At 55.3% G+C, this 22,530-nt stretch overlaps 3 protein-coding genes and 1 pseudogene across 3 annotated transcripts; 1 reads left to right on the forward strand and 3 right to left on the reverse strand.

The window, feature by feature from the left end:
• Positions 1-139: 139 nt before the first annotated feature.
• Positions 140-8,023, reverse strand: SAPIO_CDS7946 (uncharacterized protein; the record flags this gene model as incomplete). The annotated part of the gene is made up of 3 exons (XM_016789700.1): positions 140-1,743; positions 1,797-4,122; positions 4,184-8,023. 3 exons carry the CDS (start codon positions 8,021-8,023, stop codon positions 140-142), a joined length of 7,770 nt encoding a protein of 2,589 aa, XP_016640680.1.
• Positions 8,024-8,107: 84 nt separating this feature from the next.
• SAPIO_CDS7947 lies at positions 8,108-10,483 on the reverse strand (annotated as a pseudogene; the record flags this gene model as incomplete).
• A 699-nt stretch (positions 10,484-11,182) lies between these two features.
• SAPIO_CDS7948 (uncharacterized protein) lies at positions 11,183-19,339 on the forward strand (the record flags this gene model as incomplete). The annotated part of the gene is made up of 6 exons (XM_016789701.1): positions 11,183-12,525; positions 12,627-17,045; positions 17,101-18,269; positions 18,689-18,729; positions 18,795-18,851; positions 18,917-19,339. 6 exons carry the CDS (start codon positions 11,183-11,185, stop codon positions 19,337-19,339), a joined length of 7,452 nt encoding a protein of 2,483 aa, XP_016640681.1.
• A 447-nt stretch (positions 19,340-19,786) lies between these two features.
• On the reverse strand, positions 19,787-22,264 carry SAPIO_CDS7949 (Alcohol oxidase; the record flags this gene model as incomplete). The annotated part of the gene is made up of 7 exons (XM_016789702.1): positions 19,787-20,104; positions 20,159-20,874; positions 20,957-21,409; positions 21,470-21,605; positions 21,675-21,916; positions 21,984-22,016; positions 22,072-22,264. The coding sequence occupies 7 exons, from the start codon at positions 22,262-22,264 to the stop codon at positions 19,787-19,789; spliced, it is 2,091 nt and encodes a 696-aa protein (XP_016640682.1).
• Positions 22,265-22,530: the final 266 nt, after the last annotated feature.

The raw sequence follows: 22,530 nt of genomic DNA on the forward strand, positions 1-22,530 counted from the left end.
GCCAGGGGATGGACGGACGATAATATTATAGTGCCAAGACCGAGCCACTCTCCGGCCGTTAAGTACCTTCTCACTCTATCATTCTAAAATAGAATACGATAAAAGAGATCTGGGCCAATCCATACAAGGTCCCAGTCCATCATTGCTTCCATTTCGCTTCATAATAAACCACAATAACCAAGTCAAAGACCTCGTCCTCCCCCACCGGCTCTCCGTCGTCCCCCCTCGACAGACCAAATTTGTACATGCCAGGACCCTTATTCCTGGGACTGAACCCTGCAAACATCACCGTTTGTCCCGCCTTGACGTCGGGGAACGGCCCGTTCTGGAGCTCGATAGCGTCATCCCCAAAGGCCAACGTCACCCCCACACCCTCATCTCCACCCAAAGAGTTGGCCACCCGCGCAAACACGACCACGCGCCGGAAAACCACTTTTTCCGCAGCGCTGACTATGAACGGAAACCGTTCTAACGACAAGTTCAGCATGCTCGTACTATTAGACGACCCGTCGCCGCGCCGCAAGCAGCTCCAAGCATCGGGAAACTCGTGGCGGATGCTAAATGCCCTCGCGAGCCCGCTCTGTCCTTGCGCGACAGGAAAGGCGCGAAGTGCCGTCTTCTTGAGACTATCCACAGCCGCAGCCCGCAGTGTGTCTCCACCTGACCGCGCCGTGTACCGCAGCGTCACCACGACATCCGCCAACCACTGCAGGTTGAAGGGCGCTATCTCGGGCGGCGGCAACTGCACGCGCCACGACGACACAGCGCCCGCTCCCTCGAACGGCATATAACGCCCGTCGGCTCCGCTGGGGTCGAACACGCCAGTATCGTTCTGCGCCGACGAGGTCGCGATGGTCGAACCTCCGGCACCACAACCATAGACGTCGCTGAACCGGATGTCGGCAGCGCCTTGCCGCACGTAGGTTTTGCCAGTCGCCGGCGTTATGCGTGTCGTCGAGTTCAGCAGGGTCAGCGATACTGCTACGGTGGTGTAGGCGCCGGCGACGCATGGGGCCGTGACCGACACGGACTTGATGCGCCGGAAGTAGTGGCCTGGGTAGTCGAGATTGAATATGGCCTCGGGGATGGAGAAGGAGCATTCGCCCGTCTCCTTGAGCTGGATCAGCGCCACTGGGTCGAGCTGCGCCAGCGAGACCGACTTTGTCAGCTCGAGTTGGCGGTGATTGCGATCCAGGTAGGCGAGGTCCATGCGCCTGATGTCGGCCGCTAGCTTTTCTCCCGCCAGGAGTCCCTTCTTCAGGCCGTCCCAGTAGCCGAAGCGGATAAAGGGAGTCGAGACGGAGGAAGCGTCTTCGTCACCTAGCTCAAAGTGGAATGCGCGCTCCGCCTTCCTGGCCGTCTCAAAGGCCATCTGATACGTCTGGAAGTATGTGGCCGAGGTCTGGCCGATCATCCAGTCATACAGAGCCGTTGATGTGGTCTTGGACAGGAGGAAGCTGTGGATTCTCTGAGCGTGTTCTGTCTGTCTAGCGTGCACTTCGAGATCCTTCTTGGCTGTTTCCACCCTCTGAATGGCCGCGTCGACATTACGGTCGTGCTGTATCAGCTCCTGCTCCGCCAGTTCCCTCTGCAGCGTCCAATCTTCCCATCTGCGCTCGTATGAGGCCATGGTGGCCACCATGGCGCTCTGGGCCCTCGTTATCGAGATCATGGAGCTAATGACCTTGGCGAGCGTACTCTCCATCATACTAAACGCCTGGCCTCCCAGGTCGGCACCGATGGCTGACAAGAATGTTAGCTCACGTTGGCGGTCCTCAAACGTGGAAAAAACTTACTAGTCGGTGCGCCAATCTTAAACTGTGGCACGAGTGCAATGAGGGCAGCGTATGGGAACAGCATCATCTCGGTGTTTTGTAAGTTCAGCGCCTGGATCTCCAATCCCTGGTGGCTCTGCTCGCTCGCGTTCATGAACTTGAGACCGCGGTAATGCTGCAGACGCGTCTCAATCACCTGCCGCCCCTGCTGCAAGGCAGTGAGCGACGCTACCGCTTCATCAATGGCACCCTGCTTCACGGCGCGCACTGTGTCTAATACCTCTCTCTCGTGGACGGCACGCAGAAGCTCGAGGGCGCCCGCGTCCCTCTTCTCGAGCGCTGCTAAAAGAGCAGCCCCGAACGCCTTCAGGTCGTTGCACAGGTCCATAGCACGGGCCACCATGGTGCTGTAGCGGTAGTATGGCAGCGGCGCGTTGAGATCGCCAAGGATGCTCCCCAGATCCATGGTGCCACCTGATGCGGCGGCTGAGGCGGCGGCTTGGACCAGCAGCATGGGGTTGATCGGGGGCTGGTAGAGCGCGAGCTGGCGTGTGACGCCTTGGATATTCATGCCGTGCCTGATCTTAAAGAGAGCGTCCGAGACGGTGTCCCAATAGCTGAGGAGCTTCTCGTTCCGGGGAACGGAGAAGTAGAGCATGGTGGGCGTCATGGTACTTTGGGGGTTGTTTGCGGTGGACACAATAGATGGCGCCACGGCGGGTGAGACGGGAATGAACTCCTCGATGGTGACAAGAGCGTTGCTGAACGCGTCGAGAGAAGCACGGATGCTGTTGTAGGTCTGGACCGTGGGCACAGCGCGGGCGGGGATCTCGGCTGGGCGTTCGCCCAGGATCTCGGCCGCAAGCATGTAGATCTGTGTAGCCTCGGTGATGGACTCAACCATATCCTGGCTGAAGAGCTGGTTGCCCCACGCGATTAGATTGTCTAGGTATTTCATAACCACAGCCCTCTGGAAGGCCGTGGGCCGTGTGCGAGCAATTAGGAAAGGGTTGAAGGGATTGCGGCGCCACCGGTCGACGTTGATCACGAGATCGTCGTGTATCTTCTTCTTGTCGCTGTCCAGCTGGTCGTAGGCACTCCCGCGGGAAGCTAGGATGCGCAGGAGCATGTCGACGCTCGCGTTCCGGTAAGCTTCGCTTTGCATTTTGAAAAATGGCCGGGTTCTCCAGAAGCGTCCCGGTGCTTCAAAAGACGACGCGTCGAGGGGGTTGAAGATGTAGTGGAACCACTTCTGGGCCTCTTCAAACTGCTGATTCTGGCTCAGCCGCTCGGCGATGAGCAGCGGCGCGTAGAAGAACAGCTCCCAGTTGTAGACGGACATAGGCCCGCTAGTGCTGAAGTCGACGTCCTCGAGGGGATGGCCACCGTCTGTCGCGATGTAGGCATCGTCGGGACCGTAGAGATTCTTTTCAGCGAAAAGGTCTATCTCTTCTCGGTTTTGGTTGTCTCGGTCCAAGAGCCCGTCAAGACCCGTCTTTGACAGTTTGTCCATGAAGTCGTCAATGTATGGGTGGTAGAATGTGCGGAAGCGGAAGCGTGCCTCATCTGGGAAGTCCCGTCTGTAGATGTGGAGCGTGCTGCCGAGCGATGGAATCTTCATGCCGCCGGTGATGCTAATTTTGCGAGGTGTCATTGCTGATCGGCGCACGATCAGGGGGCTCTCAGGGATTCTCCTGAGAAGAGTCGCATCAAGCCCGGAGTTGCTAATGAGGGAGCGGATTCGCAGGGTGGATGGCCGCCCTTGATCGGTGGCTGGGTTCGAGATATCGGGGAAGGGGTTTCTAACTTCCAAGATCTCGGGTCTCTTGTCGCCGGGGATGGGTAACAGCGGGACCTTGGTGACAGGCAACTTGATAGGAGGTATGGAAGGGATGTTGGCGGGGTTGGGGTCGGGGAGGCGCACTTCGAGTTCCCTCTGGACTTTGACCATGTCCGCCTTGACGAAAAAGCTGCGATCTTGGTGCTGGAAAAAGAACGGCTGGCCAACATTGAACTGTAGAGTCTGGTGCGGGTAGATGATGTTGAATAAGCCCGGGGTATCGTCTAGCACCTTGAACTGCTTCGGAATTGGGCTCATCCCCGAATCTGATGCGAAGTTCTCGCCAAACAACACCAGAGAATGGTCCGTTTTATCGTCCGCTTCATCGTCCTCTTCTTCAAAAGCCGCGTCATCATCCTCCTCTCCGAACCCCATGTTCCTCAGCCGTGTCCCCGGGAGAGGTGCGATCCTTTTTCTGGGATCGGCGGCAATAGGGATTCCCAAGGAGAGAATAGGTCTTTCCCTGGACGGGTAGGTAACGAATGGCGATCCTTTTACGCTGTTAAACTGCGATTTTTTTTCTTAGTCAAGGCTTGATGCAATAGAACGTGCTCGATATGATACTCACAGTAAAAGTTCCCAGCTTATAACCAACACTGATATTTTGTGATTGCAGACAATCAATCTGAAGCGACGAGTCGTCCTCCCCGCCGTGCACTCGGAAAGTGATGAGGGACCGCCCTCGTTGGCTTCCCCCAGCGGGCTTGTTAAAGGTCGTGCATCTCGACGTGTTCTTCCATACAGGAATAGACGACTCGCTTTGACACTTTGGCAGCCAGCGGCCGTCTTTTAAGGTGCTCCAGGCGAGTTTGATATCCCACCAGGACTCAGTGTCGCTCATCGAGACTTCCATGTTTGTGGACGAACCACCGGCAAGATTCGGGACAGCAAGTTTGCCAGTTCCGGGTCTATCGGTAAAGATGGCCCAGAACAGCATCAATCTGCCATGCCAAAAGACGGGGATCAGGTGGTCGCCCGTGATGCCAATGTCGACGGGCTGCCAGGCCGTCCACTGGACCTCATCGAGCAGTCTGCGGTAGAAGTACGAGGGCGGGCTCGATCTGGTGCGCGCGAACACGAAGATCGTGTCTTCGGCAACCACTCCGACATCGCCCGACTCTTCTATTGTACCGCCCCGGTGTCGGTACATGCTCAGCACCTCGAGCCGGGCCACAGTTTGCATCTTCTGCAGATAATGGAGGTATGCGTCCTCGGCCAGTTCCTTGGCGATGCCTCCCTGCTGCATCTCTTGTTCAAACTCTTTGAAGAAAGGAGTCTTGTCGTCCCGCAGCGGGGACTCGAGATAGTTTTCGGGCTGCACGAAGACCCGCCTTGCCGCGCCCGCGACGCGGAATGCCTTAATGCTGGACCACTGTTGCCATTCCGGAGCGTCCGCTACTACGTTGGGCTCCAAGCTGAGGAGACACCGCTGTCCGAATAGCTGGACTACGTTTGTTGCCTGGAGAATCCGCGTCGTCATTTGGACTGGGCTCATCTCGCAGTCAACGAGGTAGTGCGAGTACAGATCGTACGTCCCGTGCCAGGCGGGTAGTATCTTCCGTGATGGGTGAGCCAGGAGGTACGAGACGAGAGCGGCCCTCTGTTTTTCCCGCAAGGTATCTCGAAGACCTGGGGCCACGACGTGCCATGTTTCTTGGTCGCAGTGAGACTTGGCCGTCTGCACCGATGACAGTGCTTGCTTCATCGTCTGCTGCGATATGGCGTAACCCCACGCTTCTTCGGCGTGGCAGCCGAGACGACTGACTTGTCTCATCGCGGCCAGAAGGGCGAGGAACGTGTCGACCTTTCTGAGAGCCACAGGAAGCGGGGTGTTCCAACCGAGGGGCCCAAGGAAATACTCGGCATCACGGGTCGTCCATTTCTTGGCTGCGCAAAGATCGCCGAGAAGGACGACGGCATCGGATTCGGGCAGGGAAGTTTGCCCGTAGATCCTGTCGAGGTAGGTCTGCCCTGAGGGGAGCATATCTTGGAGGGATACCAGATCCAGCAGCGCTAACAGACCTGAGAATGTAACGGCTGTAGTAGCCGCGGTAGATGGCGTGGACACGACGGGCAAACTGTTTAGGTCAAGCCATCCTTGTGCCCGCCCCTCAGCAGTGGACCCGAACTCGTACAGCCATGCGCATTGGACGCGAGATAATAGATTGAGCTTATTCAACACCAGCAACGTTTTCTGGAGCAGTATCACCGCTTCGAACATCTGCGGGTATTCACTGCGCGCTATGGAGACCTTGGTGTTGCTCTCGACAAAAGCGGCGTTGAGCATAATGGGGCCAAAATGCTTGCCCCCATAGTGACACCATTTTTGAACTAGATCCGCCATGATACTGGGCTCGCAGCTGAGATATTCCGACAGCTTCTGGACTAGAAGCTTAAAGCTTAGCATCTGCGACAGCTTTGGCAGCAGCCTGGTGATCACTTGGCCAATCCTCCTGTCGACCAGCTGTTGGTCTGTCTCGTCCTGAAGCCGGGTGAACAGCAGCCCAATTTCGGCGCTATCCATGAACAATTCCGCATCAGAAGGGACCTGTGCCGCCTCAGCGGCGTTGTACAGAGCTCGGATGCCGGCCTCGAAAGCCGTGTCCCCTGCCGGGCTGGCGGCGAGGAGCTGTTGAAGTTCTGCGTCGGTCATGACGCCGGCGAAGTTCAACGTGTTGGATGCAGGATCAAAGAATAGCCGAGAGGCGAGCGACTTAGGCAAGCTAGTGGCGATCGCTGCCACGGCTACTTGGCACTCTCCTTGAACTTTGAAGGTGGGTCTGGACAGGAAACGCAGCTGCCTGGTCAGAAAGCGCCTTGGGTCCTCAAAGATCTGGACCAGCGCGGCCTGTAAAGCGCTGCTTGCCTTGACGGCGTCGAGGCCGAGCAGGCCTTGAAGTTGGTCGTCTTCCATGGCACCGGTATACGAGATGGTCGAGGTGAGTGCGTCGAGGGCCATATTCCGAAACAGTCCAGCCGGGGAGGCTGTAGCCGCTGTGGTGAAATCATCGGGTATGCCACCGGCGACCGAGACGGTGGTGGAACATGTATTTTGTAGGATGGACAGAACCTGTGAAACAATGGCCGAGTCTGGGACGGCTAGAGCGAGTTTGGATCGCAGGAGGTCGGGGTACTTGTCAGGGGTTGACGAGTTGGTGGTGTTTGAAGTCACGATCTTCTGCAGCTCAGTCCTCAGGTCGGAGAAAAATACGACTAGATCATCGTCAGAAGAACAGAAGCCGCTCTCGGGTCGAAATTTGTGCCGGCAGATGAAGTCGAGCTCCTCAACGGAGAAACCCGCTGACAGAGATCTCTGGACCTGTCGCACATAGTCTAGCGTGGCTTCTGGCGACTGAAAGATACTTTCTGGGGAACCTGCCCAGGTGATGGACACGAGCTCAGTATAGTCAACAATTTCGAGGCCTAGTCCCTTGGCGAGCACGGAGTGGCGGTACAGAGACGACAGAGACTGCAGGGAGAGAATGTCGAGGCCTAGGAATTCGGCCAGCAGCAAGACCTCCGTCGGGGCAATCTCGAGACCCATCGCAAGAGCAACCGCGCTGTCGCTTATATGCCCGTTTAAAGTATCCGGATCATCGTTGAAGATTGGCGGGTTAAGGTGATCGTCGACGACAGTGCGGTCGCAGAATCGCTTTGCATAGAAGGAGCGTGCTCGCTGTCTCGCGTCGACACTCATGTCCTGGAGGTAATCGACGTAGGCTACCGCGCCGATGTTACCATAGAAGGGAAACACATCTCCGCGGTCTAGCCCCAGCAGATCTGCAATATCATCTATTCCGGATAGGTCGACAAGCGCTGTCCTCACGTTGTTAGGGGTCCAGACGAAGTTCTCGTCGAAGGCGGTTAGGGCGCACCCAAGTTCAAGGATGGACCAGTCAGTCATCTTCCTAGCGAGGCGCATGAAGCGGCACATGATGACCAATGAACTCGCCGTGGCCCCGTCGAGCTGTAGTTCGTTGAGTTTGCATGTATCAGGGGCAGCGTCGGGGTGGGCCGAGATGGCGAGTTGGCCGACCCCAAGCAGCTTTGGGAACTGCATGACGTTGAGGAGCTCGGCGTACTGCATCCCCGACTGGTGAAGCAGCACGTCAATGCGCCCCATCAAGACAGAGTACCACAACCCTGATTCGATGAACGCGAACTTGTTCTGCGGATCGACAATGGGCGGGTCATGAATGGGCTCCAGCCATTCCGTTTGAAATCCCCACATTTTGAAGTCGGCATTGGATGACTCGCCATCCGGCCAGACAGCGGGCCCTATGATGAGCTTGCCCTCGGCTGGACTGATATTGTATCGCTCCAGGGCCATATCCACCTTCATCTGCAGGGTCCATCGGCCCGACGGACCTGCCATGGCCTTCATCAGGACGTGGCGAGGCACGCTCATATGATTGAGGTAGACGCGTGTTGTTTCGGTCCAGAGATCAAAGGGATGGTTCCACGGGTATCCAGACTTGGCGAGCTTCTTATCCTAGGCATCGACGTTGAGGTACTGCGGTTTGGCCGCTCGTTCCCCGGCACTGCCCGTCGTCTGTCTACTGCGGTTCCCGATGCGGATCTGAAGCTTCTTGGTGTCAAAGGTCAGTGAGTAAGTGTAGTTGAGGTCCTCGATATTCCAGGCCGCGCCCTTTTTGACGATGACGACGGTTGCGTAGTCGCTTAAGGAGAGTTTACTTCGGATCTGGCCAAAGTCGAGGCTGCCACGGTCGAGAAAATGTATTGCCGGGATCATCGGGATACTGTAGGGTTGGAACACGGGGGGCGGGGAAACGGCGTCCTCGAGTGTCTCGATGACCAAATCGACGTACGGAAGCGGCGTTTTAGCGTTCGCAGTCGTCAGTTGTACGTCCCCTAGGTCTGGCCGGCGACCGAACAGAATGTCGCGAGCCGTCTTGCCTTCGACCTTGCTGCTTTGCCGTCCCAGGAACTGGAGGAGATCGACGTAGTAGGCAAGCGGTCCGTCTACAGCCTGAGTGTCATCGTACACACAGGTACTTTCATCACCAAAGAGGGTAGACCAGTTTGGAATCCCGATGCTATCGGTGTCACCACCGCTTTCCGAAGGGAGCTGCGGGTCTCTGTATGCCGCAAGACTCGGCTGTGACCGAGACCACCCGTAGTTTGCCACGAGCGTCATGGCCATGGAGCTGGCTCGGATGGCATTGTCAAAGGTCAGAAGAGCATGAGTCTTGTTCTCCAATATGCCCTTATTCGCGACGAAGTCGACAAACTCGGACTGGCCAAATCGCACTATCTCGTAGGCTGACCGGAACCCGGCTGCCACGAGTCCGGCACCGCACGAGAGCGACCCGGATATGGCTTGCATGCGTTGCACGGAACGCAGCGTATCTGTCACCAGCGGGGCATCCTCCAAGTCGTCCACCGCGGACGGATTTTCCTTGAGGTACTTGATGAGGGGTGTTGTGCTCAGGTCGACGTGGGCTTTGGCTTTGTCTAGGAAGCTGATGACTTGCGGTTTAGCCGGCAACGGGCTCAAGGCCTCGTGGTCTTGCAGCCGGTTGACTAGGAAGTCCATGGGGTAGGATCTTTCCAGTTGTCCCTGAATCGACCTGACATAGCTCAACTTGCGCTCAGACGAGGTCCTGCCGCGGGTTTCGGGCGGAACACCAACGGTTGGCTTATCGATTCTTTCCAGCCACTGGCTCCGCGGTATGGTTGTGAGATAAGACAGGTTGGTCGTCTCCTCAGGTGGTAGGATCTCGCGGATCGCGTCTACCATAGGCACATGGTTGCAAGCCAAAATACCGAGACGGACCGTTTGCTTCAGCTGGGCTGTCTTGCCGGCGTACTCGGGCTTCTCGTCGATGGTCTTCCAGAATTCAGAGATGGTATTTCCCGAGAAGTTTGCAAAGTCCCGAACAAACTGCTGTGGATTTGAGATGACCGACCGCAGCAGTGACCCGATTTCGAAACGAGAGGTGTCTCCTTCCATGTCCCCAGACGCTAGGCGGATACTGGCCTCCTTGGCCGCCGCCACGAAGTCGTCAACCTCTGCCTCCGACTTCGATGGCACAAGATTCGCTTTGATTGCACGATTCAGCACCCCTTTAAGCACGGCGCCGTCCTGGGACACAAGAGTGGTAATGTCTTCGGAGGTACCCTTTTGAGAGAGACCGTAAAGGATGTCAGCCGATATGCCAGTGAGTTTCTCGCCCTGGTGCGCCGTAACCAGCCGTTGGATGCGCTCCTGGGGCTCGCCCGTCTTTTCGGCCAAGAAGGCAATGTCGTCCCTCAACTCGTCTTTTCCCAGCTGGTCAAAGTCAATACTGCCCATTAGAGGCACTAGACGCTTCTTCAGGGCCTGAAATTGCGGCGTCTCCAGCACGACAGGGCCTCGAGTGGTAATCTCCCCGGCATCCCATGCTACGACCGAGACCGCCGCGGGCTCTTTATCGTCCTCGGAGCTGTACGCATAGACTTTGAGATCTGCGGCCAGTTTGTCGGGCCGAGACAGCTCGTCGAGTGTGTACTCGATCGAGTACGTGCCCGCCGGCTCCGCGGTGGTGGTTGCTGTGCCGAGTTCTGTCTCCGTGCGCAGCTCGACGTCCACTAGCTTGACGACAAAGCCAATGCAGGGCGTCCCTTCGACCGTTGTCACGACGCCCTGGGCACGATACCGTCCCGAAGGATGCGGCGGCTCGGGTTCCTCGTCGCCGTTGTCGTCATCCACCCGGACCCACAAGGCCGGCATTTGTGGAGGGGTCCACGATGCGTCGAAAACAGTGTGTGCTTGGATGCACCGATACAGCACGCCGCCGTATTCCACTTTGTCGCCGACATTGTAGGGCGTCTGTACCTGCCACACCTCTCGTTTTTGCGGCGCCATTTCAGTCGTAAACAGTACTTGCTTGTTTCTTCTATCGTAGGAAAATTCTCAACGTCCAAGTGTTGCTGGGTGGCAGTGATTGTAAACTAGAAGTGCACGGATTAAGAACAAGAGAACAGGCAAAAGCAGGAAGTGATGGGCTTGGGATCTGTGCACCCATCGTATTTGTTGTTTGGGACGTATAAGTTGGTCTCTCTTCTCCAGGCATGAGTTCTTTGCCCGGCTGGGGACTCGAGGGTGGCATGTTTGAGATCACATGCATCGTCATGAAAATCATCGTGAGAATCGTCATGAGCGGTTTTGGCCTCGAGTGGGAGCATCCTGCTGCTTTGACCGTATGTTGAAGGGCGTTGAGATCGCGATCATCCAATGGATGCATTCTGGAGGTCAAAGCAGGTGTGGTCTGACCATGACCATCATGGCCCATGGCTGGAGACTTCATGACATGCCGGAGCTCCATGATTGGATATGCTTGGAGAGGACAAAATATCAACCATATCAACGGCAAAAGTAGGCGATCGCGGAAATGCTATTGTTACCTAGGTATTCTTCTCGGGCTCCCAACTCGGTTTCATCTTCCGCTCCATTATTCATAATTAGCATCCCCCGTCGGAAACACTGGAAACACGTCAAGAAAGTTTCAAGCACAACCGGGGTAATCATTAGGTATATCTTGCGCTCCTGTGGGAAACTACCAAAATGCCTGAGAAAACGCCCACGAATACAAAACCAAAGCAGAACCAGCCAGACGTGGCGGCAACTACCCATCAAAGCTGGTCCGTTATCGCTCAATCCGAGCTGCACGCCGCTGGTAGCACCGGCGAGTCTACGGGAGGATTCCCCTCCGCGAGAGCCCAGTTAGAGGAGACCTCACCGGCCCTCCCGGCCATCACGCTCCCGAAAGGCGGTGGAGCCCTGCGGTCTATGGGAGAAAAGTTCGCCGTGAATCCTTCTTTGGGCTCGGCGTCGCTAACAGTCCCAATCTCCACGACACCATCGCGTAGCCCGTCGGCCACCCCTAGCATTAGCCTCACTTACTCGACTGGCGCCGGCAACAGCGCCTTCGGTCTTGGCTGGGACATTTCCATCAACGCTGCCCACGTCACGAGAAAGACAGACAAAGGTGTCCCGCGGTATGGAGATGATGACGTCTTTGTCCTCTCGGGAACCGAAGATCTCGTTCGCCGCGCAAGGACTGATGCCCTCGGGAAGGTACTTGTCGACAGCGGTGGGAACCTGGTCTTCGAGGATAAGACCAGACCTGGTTGGCGTGTAAGGCAATACGTCCCGCGAGTTGAAGGCGCCTTCTCGCGGGTCGAGCGGTGGATGAATGTCGACAATGCCGATGACTGCTGGTGGAGAACTCTGTCTAGGGATGGTACGATCAGTGTCTACGGTCTGACGGACGAGGCCAAAATTTTTGATGACGGAAGCGACGGCGACGTTGGTGGAACACGAAAGAGGATTTTCTCATGGCTCTTGCAGGAGACGTACGACACTAAAGGAAACGTGACTTGGTACTCGTACAAGAAGGAGGACTCTGCTAATGTGCCGCTTGATCATCCATGTGAATCCAATCGCACGACCAGCTCCCGAGCGCGGAATCGGTATCTCGAGAGTATCAAGTACGGGAATCAGATGCCCAATCAGGTTCCAGGAGCTGAAACAGGTCGGCTGCGTGCTGCCAGTATACCGGCCGACGGATGGATGTTTGAAGTGGTCTTTGACTACGGAGAGCATGATATTACGAGCCCGCTGCCAGATGACGCCACTTTGGCATGGGAAAGCCGGGAAGATTCCTTTTCGTCGTACCGCGCCGGGTTTGAGATTAGAACCTATCGCCTTTGTCGACGGATCCTCATGTTCCACCATTTTCCAACCGAAGGATTTGCTTCTGGATCGCTGTCGACTCTTGTGTCTGCAACTGAACTGAGCTACCAAGAGGATGATGTGGCAACAAAACTTGTCAAGGTTGCCCACATCGGATTTGCTCCCCTGCGTGGCCAGTCCGGGACGGGGTCGTTAGCTTCTTCTCGCCCGGTGTACGCGAGCAAGAGTCTCCCGCCACTAGAGTTCAGCTACACCCAAGTCCCACTTTGGAAGAGATGAGCCGGGTCCCCATGCGTGATGTTGATTCTGAAAGCCTCGAGGGCATTCCCTCCGATAGCTCGTTTTACCGCTGGCTCGGCCTCGATGGCGAGGGGCTTCCGGGGATCCTTACCGAGCTCGCGCCTGGTGGTGCATGGGTCTACAAGAGGAATGAGAGCGCCGCCAACAAGGACGAGAACGACCAACTCGTTCCCCACTTCACACCAGGCGAAACGGTGTCATGCAAGCCAAGCACATCCATGGCTGAGGTCACCTTCACAGATGTGGCGGGGGAAGGGTCACTGGACGTCGTTCGGTGTTCACCCAACGACGAAGCATGGGGCTTTTGGGCCAGGACAACGCCGTCTTCCGGCGACACGGCGTCAGGCTGGGACAATTTCACACCCTTTCCCGCCTTCCCGCACATAGACTCGCAAAGTCCTAGATGCCATTTCATGGATCTCACTGGCGATGGCCTTGCCGACATTTTATTGGCTGACGAGCCCTCAATCTTCACATGGTGTCCATCCTTAGGCATTAGTGGATATGGAGAGTGGCAGACTGTTTTGGCCTGCCCAGACGCGGACAAGGGACCACGGCTAGTTCTTGCAACCCCTGAAGAGAGCATCTACCTGGCCGACATGTCGGGGGATGGCCTTATAGACATCGCTCGTATCCGCAGTGGCTCCGTTAGCTATTGGCCCAACATGGGCTATGGCGTCTTTGGGGCAGAAGTCACTATGGGTAACAGCCCATTCCTGGAATCGAGCTCCGGTTTTGGAGCAATGCCCAAGGAGACGCGCGTCGTTCTTGCTGACATAGACGGATCCGGGACCACTGACCTCATTTACATCACGGGCGACGGCATAGCAAACTGCTATTTTAATGAAGCTGGTAATGCATTCACCAATGCGGTTTTCTTAGGTAGCTTCCCTACCGGCTACGATAAGACTTCTATGAGGGCGACAGCCGTCGATCTTCTGGGGAACGGGACGTCCTGTCTAGTATGGACGTCGTGTCTCCCTGGGGATAGCTCGCCTCGAATGCGGTACTTAGATCTCATGGGAGGTGTTAAGCCCCATCTCCTAATCGGAGTTAGAAACGGGATGGGTGCCGAGACGGTCATCCAGTACGCCGCGTCCACAAGCTTCTACTTAAAAGACAAACAGGCTGGGAGATCCTGGACAACAAGACTCCCGACACCAGTCCAGTGTGTCGAAAGTGTGACACAATACGACCACGTTGCTAAAACTCGCCTTATCACAACCTACTGCTACCATGATGGTTACTTTGACGGTGTGGAGAGAGAATTTAGGGGCTTTGCCATGGTGGAGACGCGCGACACCGAGTCCTTTGTCGTCCTTAGTGGTGGATCATGGGTCAATGAGGACTTGGCGACCGCTGTCTCCCCGAAGGTGACCAAGACATGGTATCACACTGGTGCACGCAGTAGCCTGCAAAACCTCTCTGGAACTCTCCATTTGGATGAATCGCGGCTTTCGCGACTATCCCCAACTTCCAAGTCGGTTTCAATGTCCCCTCAGCTTACCCGAGAAGCCTACCGATCTTTCAAGGGCCATGTATTGCGATCCGAGATATATGGGGCTGATGACACGCCACATGCCGAGGTGCCGTACGTGGTCGAGGAACACAGTTTCACCGTCCATATTCTCCAGCCCATTTCTCCCTCTGCTACGCAGCACGCTATCTTTTTGGTTACGGACCGCGAGAGCATCTCCACTCGCATTGAGCGTGTGGATGTTGAGGACCCACGCGTTCTTCAAAAGCTGGTTCTTGAGGTTGACGCCTTTGGTAACCCGACAAAGGTGGCCACTGTTGCTTATGGACGAGCGAAGGGGCGTACCGAGCCGACCGATGAGGCGGCTGCGGCGCAGGAGACAAGTATCACTATGTACGAAGAGACATCCTGGACGAATTGGGTGGATGAGGACGACGCATGGCTTGTCCCAAAACCTGCGGCCCACACCACTTGGCAGGTTGCAGGGGTGGTGAAACCCTTGGCAGAAGGATTCCATAACCTGAAGCTAGATGCGAGCGAGGATATTATCGAAGAACTTCGGCATATCGGCGATATCCCGACTGTGCCGTTCGGGACAGGGATGTCCGGAGAAACGAACGCGAAGGCGCGGATGCTCGTTGAAAAACGCAGGAAGGTTTACCGGAGCAATGACTTGTTAAATCTGTTGCCCCTGGGCACCCTCGAATCACTGGCCTTGGACGGCCAGTCATATCAGTTGTGCTTCCCGGCTGATCTGGTCACCGAGATCTACTCTGGGGCGTCGCCTCCGGCCAAGGCTTTCATTGACCCGCCTGCATCCATCTTGGGAGGCATCTCTGAACGACAGGGAGGTTACGTCGATCTCGACGGAGATGGGAACTGGTGGGTTCCTTCTAGCCGCCATTTCTTCCATCCCACCGTAAGCGCCCCTGCGGACATCGAGCTTGATGAAGCCCGCTCGCACTTCTTCCTGCCCTGTCGATTCCACACTGCCTTCTCGGAGGGTTACTCCATCGTAGATTACGATGTGTACAGTCTCCGTCCCGTTTCCACGACCGATGAGGTGGGCAATACGACCCAGGCAACCATTGACTACCGCACCCTCCAGCCATACGTGATGCAGGATCCCAACGGCAACCGCTCCGAGTTAGCTTTCGATGAACTTGGGCATGTCGCCTGCATCGCGATAGGGGGTAAGCCAGATCTGGTTGAGGGCGACGCTCTTGACCACACCACCTTCCGGCCCTTCCTCGACAAACAAGCCATTGAAACGTTTTCGGCTGGCCCAGTTTCGGCCGCCTCTTCCCTCCTCGATACAGCGACACAGAGATTCCTGTACGACTACGAAGCAGCGCCGGCATTTTCGGCATCCATTCAGCGCGAATTTCACGGGCAACTGGGTCCGGGACGTCTGCGTCTGGAAATCTCTTACATGGACGGCCATGGCCGGGTTGTTCAAACTAAAGAGCGCGTCGAAGACGGGACTTTAACTCCAGATAGTGCCGCGGCCGTCTCGCCGCGGTGGCGATCACTAGGTTGGACTGTCTTCAATAACAAAGGCAAGCCGGTGCGCGAGTTCGAACCCTTCTTCGACGACACGCACGCGTTTCGGTTTGAGCACAGGGTCGGGGTAAGCCCCATTATATTCTACGACCCTCTTGATCGCATCGCTACCGTGTGGTTCCCCGATCGGACATGGACCAAGACGGTGTACGGCGCTTGGCACGTCAAGTCGTGGGACAGAAGTGACACGGTCAATGTGGAAGACCCGACAACCGACACGGACGTGGGTCCTTATCTAGCACGGCTGCCTCGAGCGGACATTGTTCCGACCTGGGGGTCCCGTCTTCTCGAGGGATTAAGAGGTGCCAATGGCAAGACGGCGGCTCTCAAGGCAGGCTACCATGCTGGCACACCATCGACGGCTCACTTGGATGTGTTAGGCAGGAGCTTTTGCACCGTCGCGCTGAATAGGACTATATACGGAGATGGAACGAGTCCACCGGGAGGTGTTACGCTCCAGCAGGTGCGAACGACGTCCATGTTGGATGTCTTGGGAAACGTATCCAGGCTTCTGGATGCCAAGGGCTCTGTCGTCTCACAATCGCGATTCAGCATGGTCGGGGATCTTGTTCACCATGCCACCGCCGAGCAAGGAGAGCGGTGGTTCCTGGTCGACGTCATGCGGAAGCCTTTATACCAATGGGATAGCCGCAGTGGTCAGCTTAGATGGGTCTACGACGCGTTGAGGCGTTTCGTTGGTCAATGTCTTACCGATGCTCCTGGGGCAAGAGAGCTGCTAGTTGAGAAGCAGGAATATGGCGAGAAGTTAACTGACGGCACAGATGGGCGTCGGAGAAACACGCGCGGCCGACCACTTCGTTTGTTCGATCAGTCTGGAGTTGTGGTTACCGATGAATATGACTTCAAAGGGAATGGTATAGCTAGCTCTCGCCAGATTGCCGCCGTGTATGACAAGGCTCTCGATCATGGGGGCGATGGAACGCTAGCGCAGATGGACCCCGACCTCCCTCTCTTCGAGTCGCATTCCGAATATGATGCCGTTAATCGTCTCCGTCATGTAACAGGACCCGACTCCACCACCGTCGTGTATGGCTATAACGATGGGGGTCTCGTCAACAGTATTACAGCCCATGTGCGCGGAGAGGCAGTCGCGACGACAGTCGTCTCCAGCATCCTATACAACGCTAGGCGGAAGCGCGAGCGGGTCGACTACGGCAACAAAGTCAGCACAACCTACTCTTACGATCCTGAAACTTTCCAGCTCGTCTCAGTAACCACAGAACGTGACTGGTCGTCATTCCCGACGCGGTACTTGCTCCAATCCCTCGAGTATTTCTACGATCCAATGGGTAACGTGACGTGCGTCACTGACAAATCTCAACAAACCATCTTCTTCCGAAACACAGTCGTGGAGCCAAAGTGGGAATACACGTATGACGCCACATACCAACTCATCGAGGCCTCGGGGCGTGAACATGTTGGACAGGCGACAACCAACGGTAATGGAGGCAGCTCGCGGCCGCTGTGCCGCTGGGGAGTTCCATACTCGCATTGACCATCCTGGTGACGGCAATGCGGTTGCAAAGTACTTGGAGCGGTATACGTATGATACTGTCGGCAACTTAATGGCTCTCGCGCACTCGGGCAGTGATGCAAACCACCCCGGCTGGACGAGACGATACGAGTATGCTCAGCCCAACCTGCTCGACCCGTCTTTCATGTCGAATATGTTGACCGCAACGTACATTGGATCAACTAGGGAGGAGTATGGGTACGACGAGAGGGGCAACATGACGTCCATGCCGGCAGTTCGGGAACTTCAGTGGGACTGGAAGGATCAATTACGCTCGTCATGTCGGTCACAGACGACAGCGGCCGAGAGGACGTGGTACTCGTACGATTCGGGCGGCCAGCGTGTGCGTAAAGTATCAGTCAACCAAGTCTCTCCTAGCTCGCCCACATCCACGGGAACCATGAAGTCGCAGACTATCTATCTGAGTCAGGGCTATGAAATTAATCTACGCTATGCCGGGGATGGCCGCACTGTTAGTGAAGCAGTTGAGACGTTACGCATCAGCGACCTTCCTTCTTCTACAGCAGCGCCATCGGCAGTTATAATCGACACACGCCTCACTCCATCTCCACCACCCCTTTCGTCCTCCCCTTCGCCAACACCAAGTTCCTCAGTCGCCATGCTACTTCCCACAGACCAAGTGCTTCGCTACCAAATCCTTAACACCCAGCAATCGTCATCAGCGATGGAACTCCTCCCGTCGGCCGAGATTCTCACGTACGAGGAGTATTTCCCCTTTGGCGCAACATCGTACCTTGCCACCTCCACAGTCAACACCCCCTGGTGCCCGCCCAAGCGGTACCACTTCCTGCAGCGCGAGCGCGATGCCGAGACGGGCTTGAGTTACCACGGCGCTCGCTACTTGGTGCCGTGGCTCGCGCGTTGGACCAGCGCTGATCCACTTGGTCTCGCAGATGGAACGAACTTGTATGCATACGCGCGAAATAACCCAGTGGTTCTGGGCGACGCAATGGGTACACAGGCGGTGCCGATGCAGAAGGAGGAAGATGGGACACCAATGTTGCCTGAGAAACCATCGATAGAGCACGAAAAGCCGCCTACGGAGTCGCGGTTCAAATTAGGTGATGTTTCGGCCTTCGGTGCATCGGGGGGGGGGGGGGGGGGGGGTTATGAATTGAAGGGTGAAGGAATGGCTTTGAGGCCGACTTGAGAGACAATTTCCAGGTGAGCACTACCCACTCTTGAACATTCAGGATAGACAGTAAAGAGGAAGCAAAAATTAACAATGCCATCAAACCTTAGCTGAAACTTGACCCCGACCTCGGGAAGCTGATATATAAAGGATCTTTCTCGATTAGTCGATCAGTACAGATAGGGGTTAAACCTGTGCCTGATGTCTATATGGTTTTTAAGTCGGAGGTCAGTTGAATAATGAATCATGCACCCAACGACGTTCCGATCTTTTACATGAAGGGACTGACGGGCGGTTTTGACATTCGTGAGGACAAGATGTCCAAAACGGCTGGCGCAAGCGCGTCAGCCACATTCCCAATCGGAGAGGATAAATTGAACTGGATGACTGTACGTGCCATGTCTCGGTTTGAGATTCGGAAATGCGTTGAAGACATTCTAACGCTATCCCCCAGGTTGGTTTCCGGTACAAACAGGAGACCACGTTTGCCCCTGGCCAGAACTGGAAATTTGTAAGATAGCTGAGTTCCCCCAATTCACGGAGCCTGAAGTGCCCTGCTGCTGACGATTTTCAAAGAATGAAGGGATTGAGGCCTCGATGCGATTTACACTCACCAAGCACAGCAGTCGGAATCCCCTAAACTTCGAACTCGTGGGAGGTATAAGTACAGAGAAAGGCGCCTCTATTAGTGCCGTATTTACAATCGGGCAACCCGCCGACGTTAGTGACTCCACAGTGAGAGACACATCGCTCTGGAAATCCAATCCTGGTGGGCTGAGTACCGCCCTTGACTGGCCCGTGTCACATGACATTCCTTTCGATCTCGTGCCGAAAGCTGTGGACACGTCTATTATTAGCATTATTGAGGGGGGCACCGGGAAATCGATCTCTGACAGGCCCGTTGTGCAGAGTCCTGAGCGCACTCCGGTGATGGCCGTGCCGCCGCCATATAACCCCGATACGTACTACAAGCGCGTCTGGCAGCAGAGGCTCTATTAAGTGGTTGGCTGGAGTGATAGAGGGGGCATAGTTGGGGGCGCAGCCAGGGTCGGCAGGGAGGCCTGATAAGCCAGTGCTCCTGTCTGTCTCTTCAAGTGACGGTGTCATGAAAAAGGAAGGCCCAGTATCGGCTCTATTATTCTTCTTTTGTTTTTTTCCTCCTTCGAGAATTTTCTCCACCCCGACCTTCCCAGAATTAGGCTCTCGTTTTGGCCCTGCAGGCGGTCACTATTTCTAGCTTAGGATGGCAGGCTTCCAGACTCTGCTCACTTCAATGAACATTTTCCCCTATCTAGCCAAGCAAAGATGACTGCGGCCCCGGCAAGCCGTGCAAAAACCATCGCCGAGAAGGAGGGCTGATCAGGCAATTGGTGGAAAGACAATGAAGGGGAATGAAAAGGTCTGTAGGGGTAGAATTTCCCGTCATCCATATTCGTCTGGATACGTTTAGTCTTCTCCTTCATTGCCCGTGCCGTCTTCTACACCACCCTCATCATCATCATTATCATCATCATCCACTATTGCTTCTTCTTCTCCTTCTTCTCCTTCTTCTCCTTCTTCTTCTTCTTCGTCTCCTACTTCCTCCTCATCTTCATCCCCGCCACTCCCTTGGCCTGTCCCGTCTTCATCTTCTCCTTCTTCCTCGCCTCCCCCGTCTCCCTCGGCATTCTCATCCTCACTCCCATCTGTAATTGGTTCCACCTCTAGTTCAGGACACACCCCGTCTTCCTCATTCTCCCAAGTTGCCTTGATTAGATCAGCCGCCTAGCAACAGGTTAGCACATACACCGGAACTTTGAAATCTCCGTCAGAACCTACCTTTTCACCGATTGCATAGGCAGTCAACTGAGTTGTTCCGCTAATAAGCGTAGGCATAATGCTCGCATCAGCAACACGCAGGCCCTTAACACCATACACCCGCAGCTCATCATCAACGACACCTCCAAGCTCTCTCCTCATCTTGGCGGCAGTTCCCACCGGATGCCATCCTTGAGGGTTATATGCTCCTCGAATATATTCCTCGAAATCCTCTCGACTCTCAATGTCTGCTCCGGGTCTGATTTCAGTGGCGTTGTACTGCTCAAGATATCCCGTGGTAAAGAATCGACGGAGGAACTTGAGATATGCAGCCATAAGATCAACGTCCGTCGGGTTTGACAATGCGCGGTAATCAACTACGGGGTCACCTTCCGGATCGCTTGTGTTAAGCCGAATTGTACCTCTAGAGGTAATATGCAAGTTGATCGGTGAACCACTTGCACCACCCCCAATAATGTAATTCATAAATGACAGACCCCTCTGGCGCATCTCCCGCGCGTAAATCTCCTGCTGCGCTCGGTATCCAGCGAGGACTGTCTCGGCCGTATCTGGCGATACGTACTCAGCGAGGTTGAGGGACTCGTATTGGGACGCAATCTCCTCAAATTCGTCCGGGGCAGCTATGGGGAGATCCAAAAAAGCAACAAGACCTTGACCACCACCGACACCGCCGGTGAGGTTAGACTTAATTTCGGGAGTTAGCGGCGTTTCTCCCCCTAGATAAACATGTTAGTTAAGTAGTACGCGATATAGAAATAGGCAGCCCTGCAGTGATTCGGGGGTGAGTTCCATTCTTACATGTAAACGAGATACCGGGGCCGATGGGATGGTCCTGGAAGTTAGCACCAACACCAGGAAGGTCCATCTGAACCGCGATGCCCGCCGCCTCTAAGTGCTCCGCAGGGCCGATCCCACTCAGTTGCAAAACCTGCGGTGTGTGGATACTTCCTGCAGAAAGAATAACTTCCCGATTGGCGGTTATCACCGTGGGTTCCTCACCACCTTCCCTAGGGATGAACTGAACGCCAGTTGCTACGCCCTCTTCGAACAGAATCTTGTTGACACGAGACGCGGTGAGCAGGTCGTAGTTTGGTCTGTTAAGCCCGTCCCAGTGCCCCGTTCGTGAGTATGATCTTTGGTGTGTCTCCGGATCCACTGACACAGGGTACCAGAATACGCCTTGGCTACCTGCATGGCCATCCCTTGGGAAGTCTACTCCTGGAACGCTCTTCAGTGCTTCGTAGTGGATTTCTGAACATTGAAAAGAACAATTAGAACCCACCATTCAAAGTTAGGGATGTGCCGACTCACTGATCCTTGGGTCATTGCCTCCGGGAAAGGAAGCGTAAACATGAGTGTTCTCATCCTGGCCCCAAGCCGCCTCAATATCGTAGGTAATGTTGAAATCCTCCGCAAACACCTCATCGGGAGGTACGAAGTGAATGGCCTACCCGAAATTAGTCGTACTTCGGTCTTGATGGGTGCCCAACACTATCCTTCCCGAGTATAGACTTACCTTTTTGAAGTATGGGAGCATCCCATCCCAGCCCCAGGTGGATCCTTCATTGCCAAGCTCAGCCCAGATGTTGTAGTCCGTCTTTGTGCCTCGCATGACTGCCATTCCGTTGACTGCAGAACTTCCACCTACGCAAAAGCCCATGCTCACGATGGTTGTCCGGTTGTTGAGTCCCGATTGAGGCACCGATCGTATGCTGTATTGGCGAGTCCCTCGGTTGGCCCCAGGATTGGCGGCGTCGTCTTGGTATCATGTTAGAGCTCCAACCAGGCGCGGCCCAAGCATGTGCATACCACATCACGGACTTACAGAAATCTCCATTCTCAATGACCAGGACATCGTCTGCACAGTCCAAAGTTAGCTTCTACACATAATTCGGCTTCTTGTGCTAACCGACGTTTGCATGACTCCGAAAGTCGGTCCGCGATAGTTAGGCCGGCTGTGCCACCCCCAATCACAATGTAATCGTATGAGTCTTTGAGCTCAGCCTGGCTAGTGACGACCCTTGCTCGCAGCCAAGGCGCGGGAATAGCGACCGCCTGTGATGGAGCAAGAAAGGCTAGCAAGAATTTTCCAGAATACTTGACCATGGTGACTGAGCGATGCTTGAAAGGCTAGAGAAGAGAGATGTCCCATGCCAGAAAATACGGGTTTGTCGGAAAAATCCTTCTACTTTATAAACCGAGGGACTCATCATTTCAGAACAAGGAATCACCGAGGCGGGGTTATTGGGCTCTTTTAGAGCTCATGTCATGTCATAGCAAATCTGCCGATGCAGGTGAATGACTTGTATAGTAGCGGATCAGCTCTCCGCCTAATAGACTAATTACTATCTAATATAATAAAACTGGGTACC

Source organism: Scedosporium apiospermum (assembly GCF_000732125.1).
Source record: "Scedosporium apiospermum strain IHEM 14462 chromosome Unknown SEQ_SAPIO_0113, whole genome shotgun sequence".
Lineage (NCBI taxonomy): Eukaryota > Fungi > Ascomycota > Sordariomycetes > Microascales > Microascaceae > Scedosporium > Scedosporium apiospermum.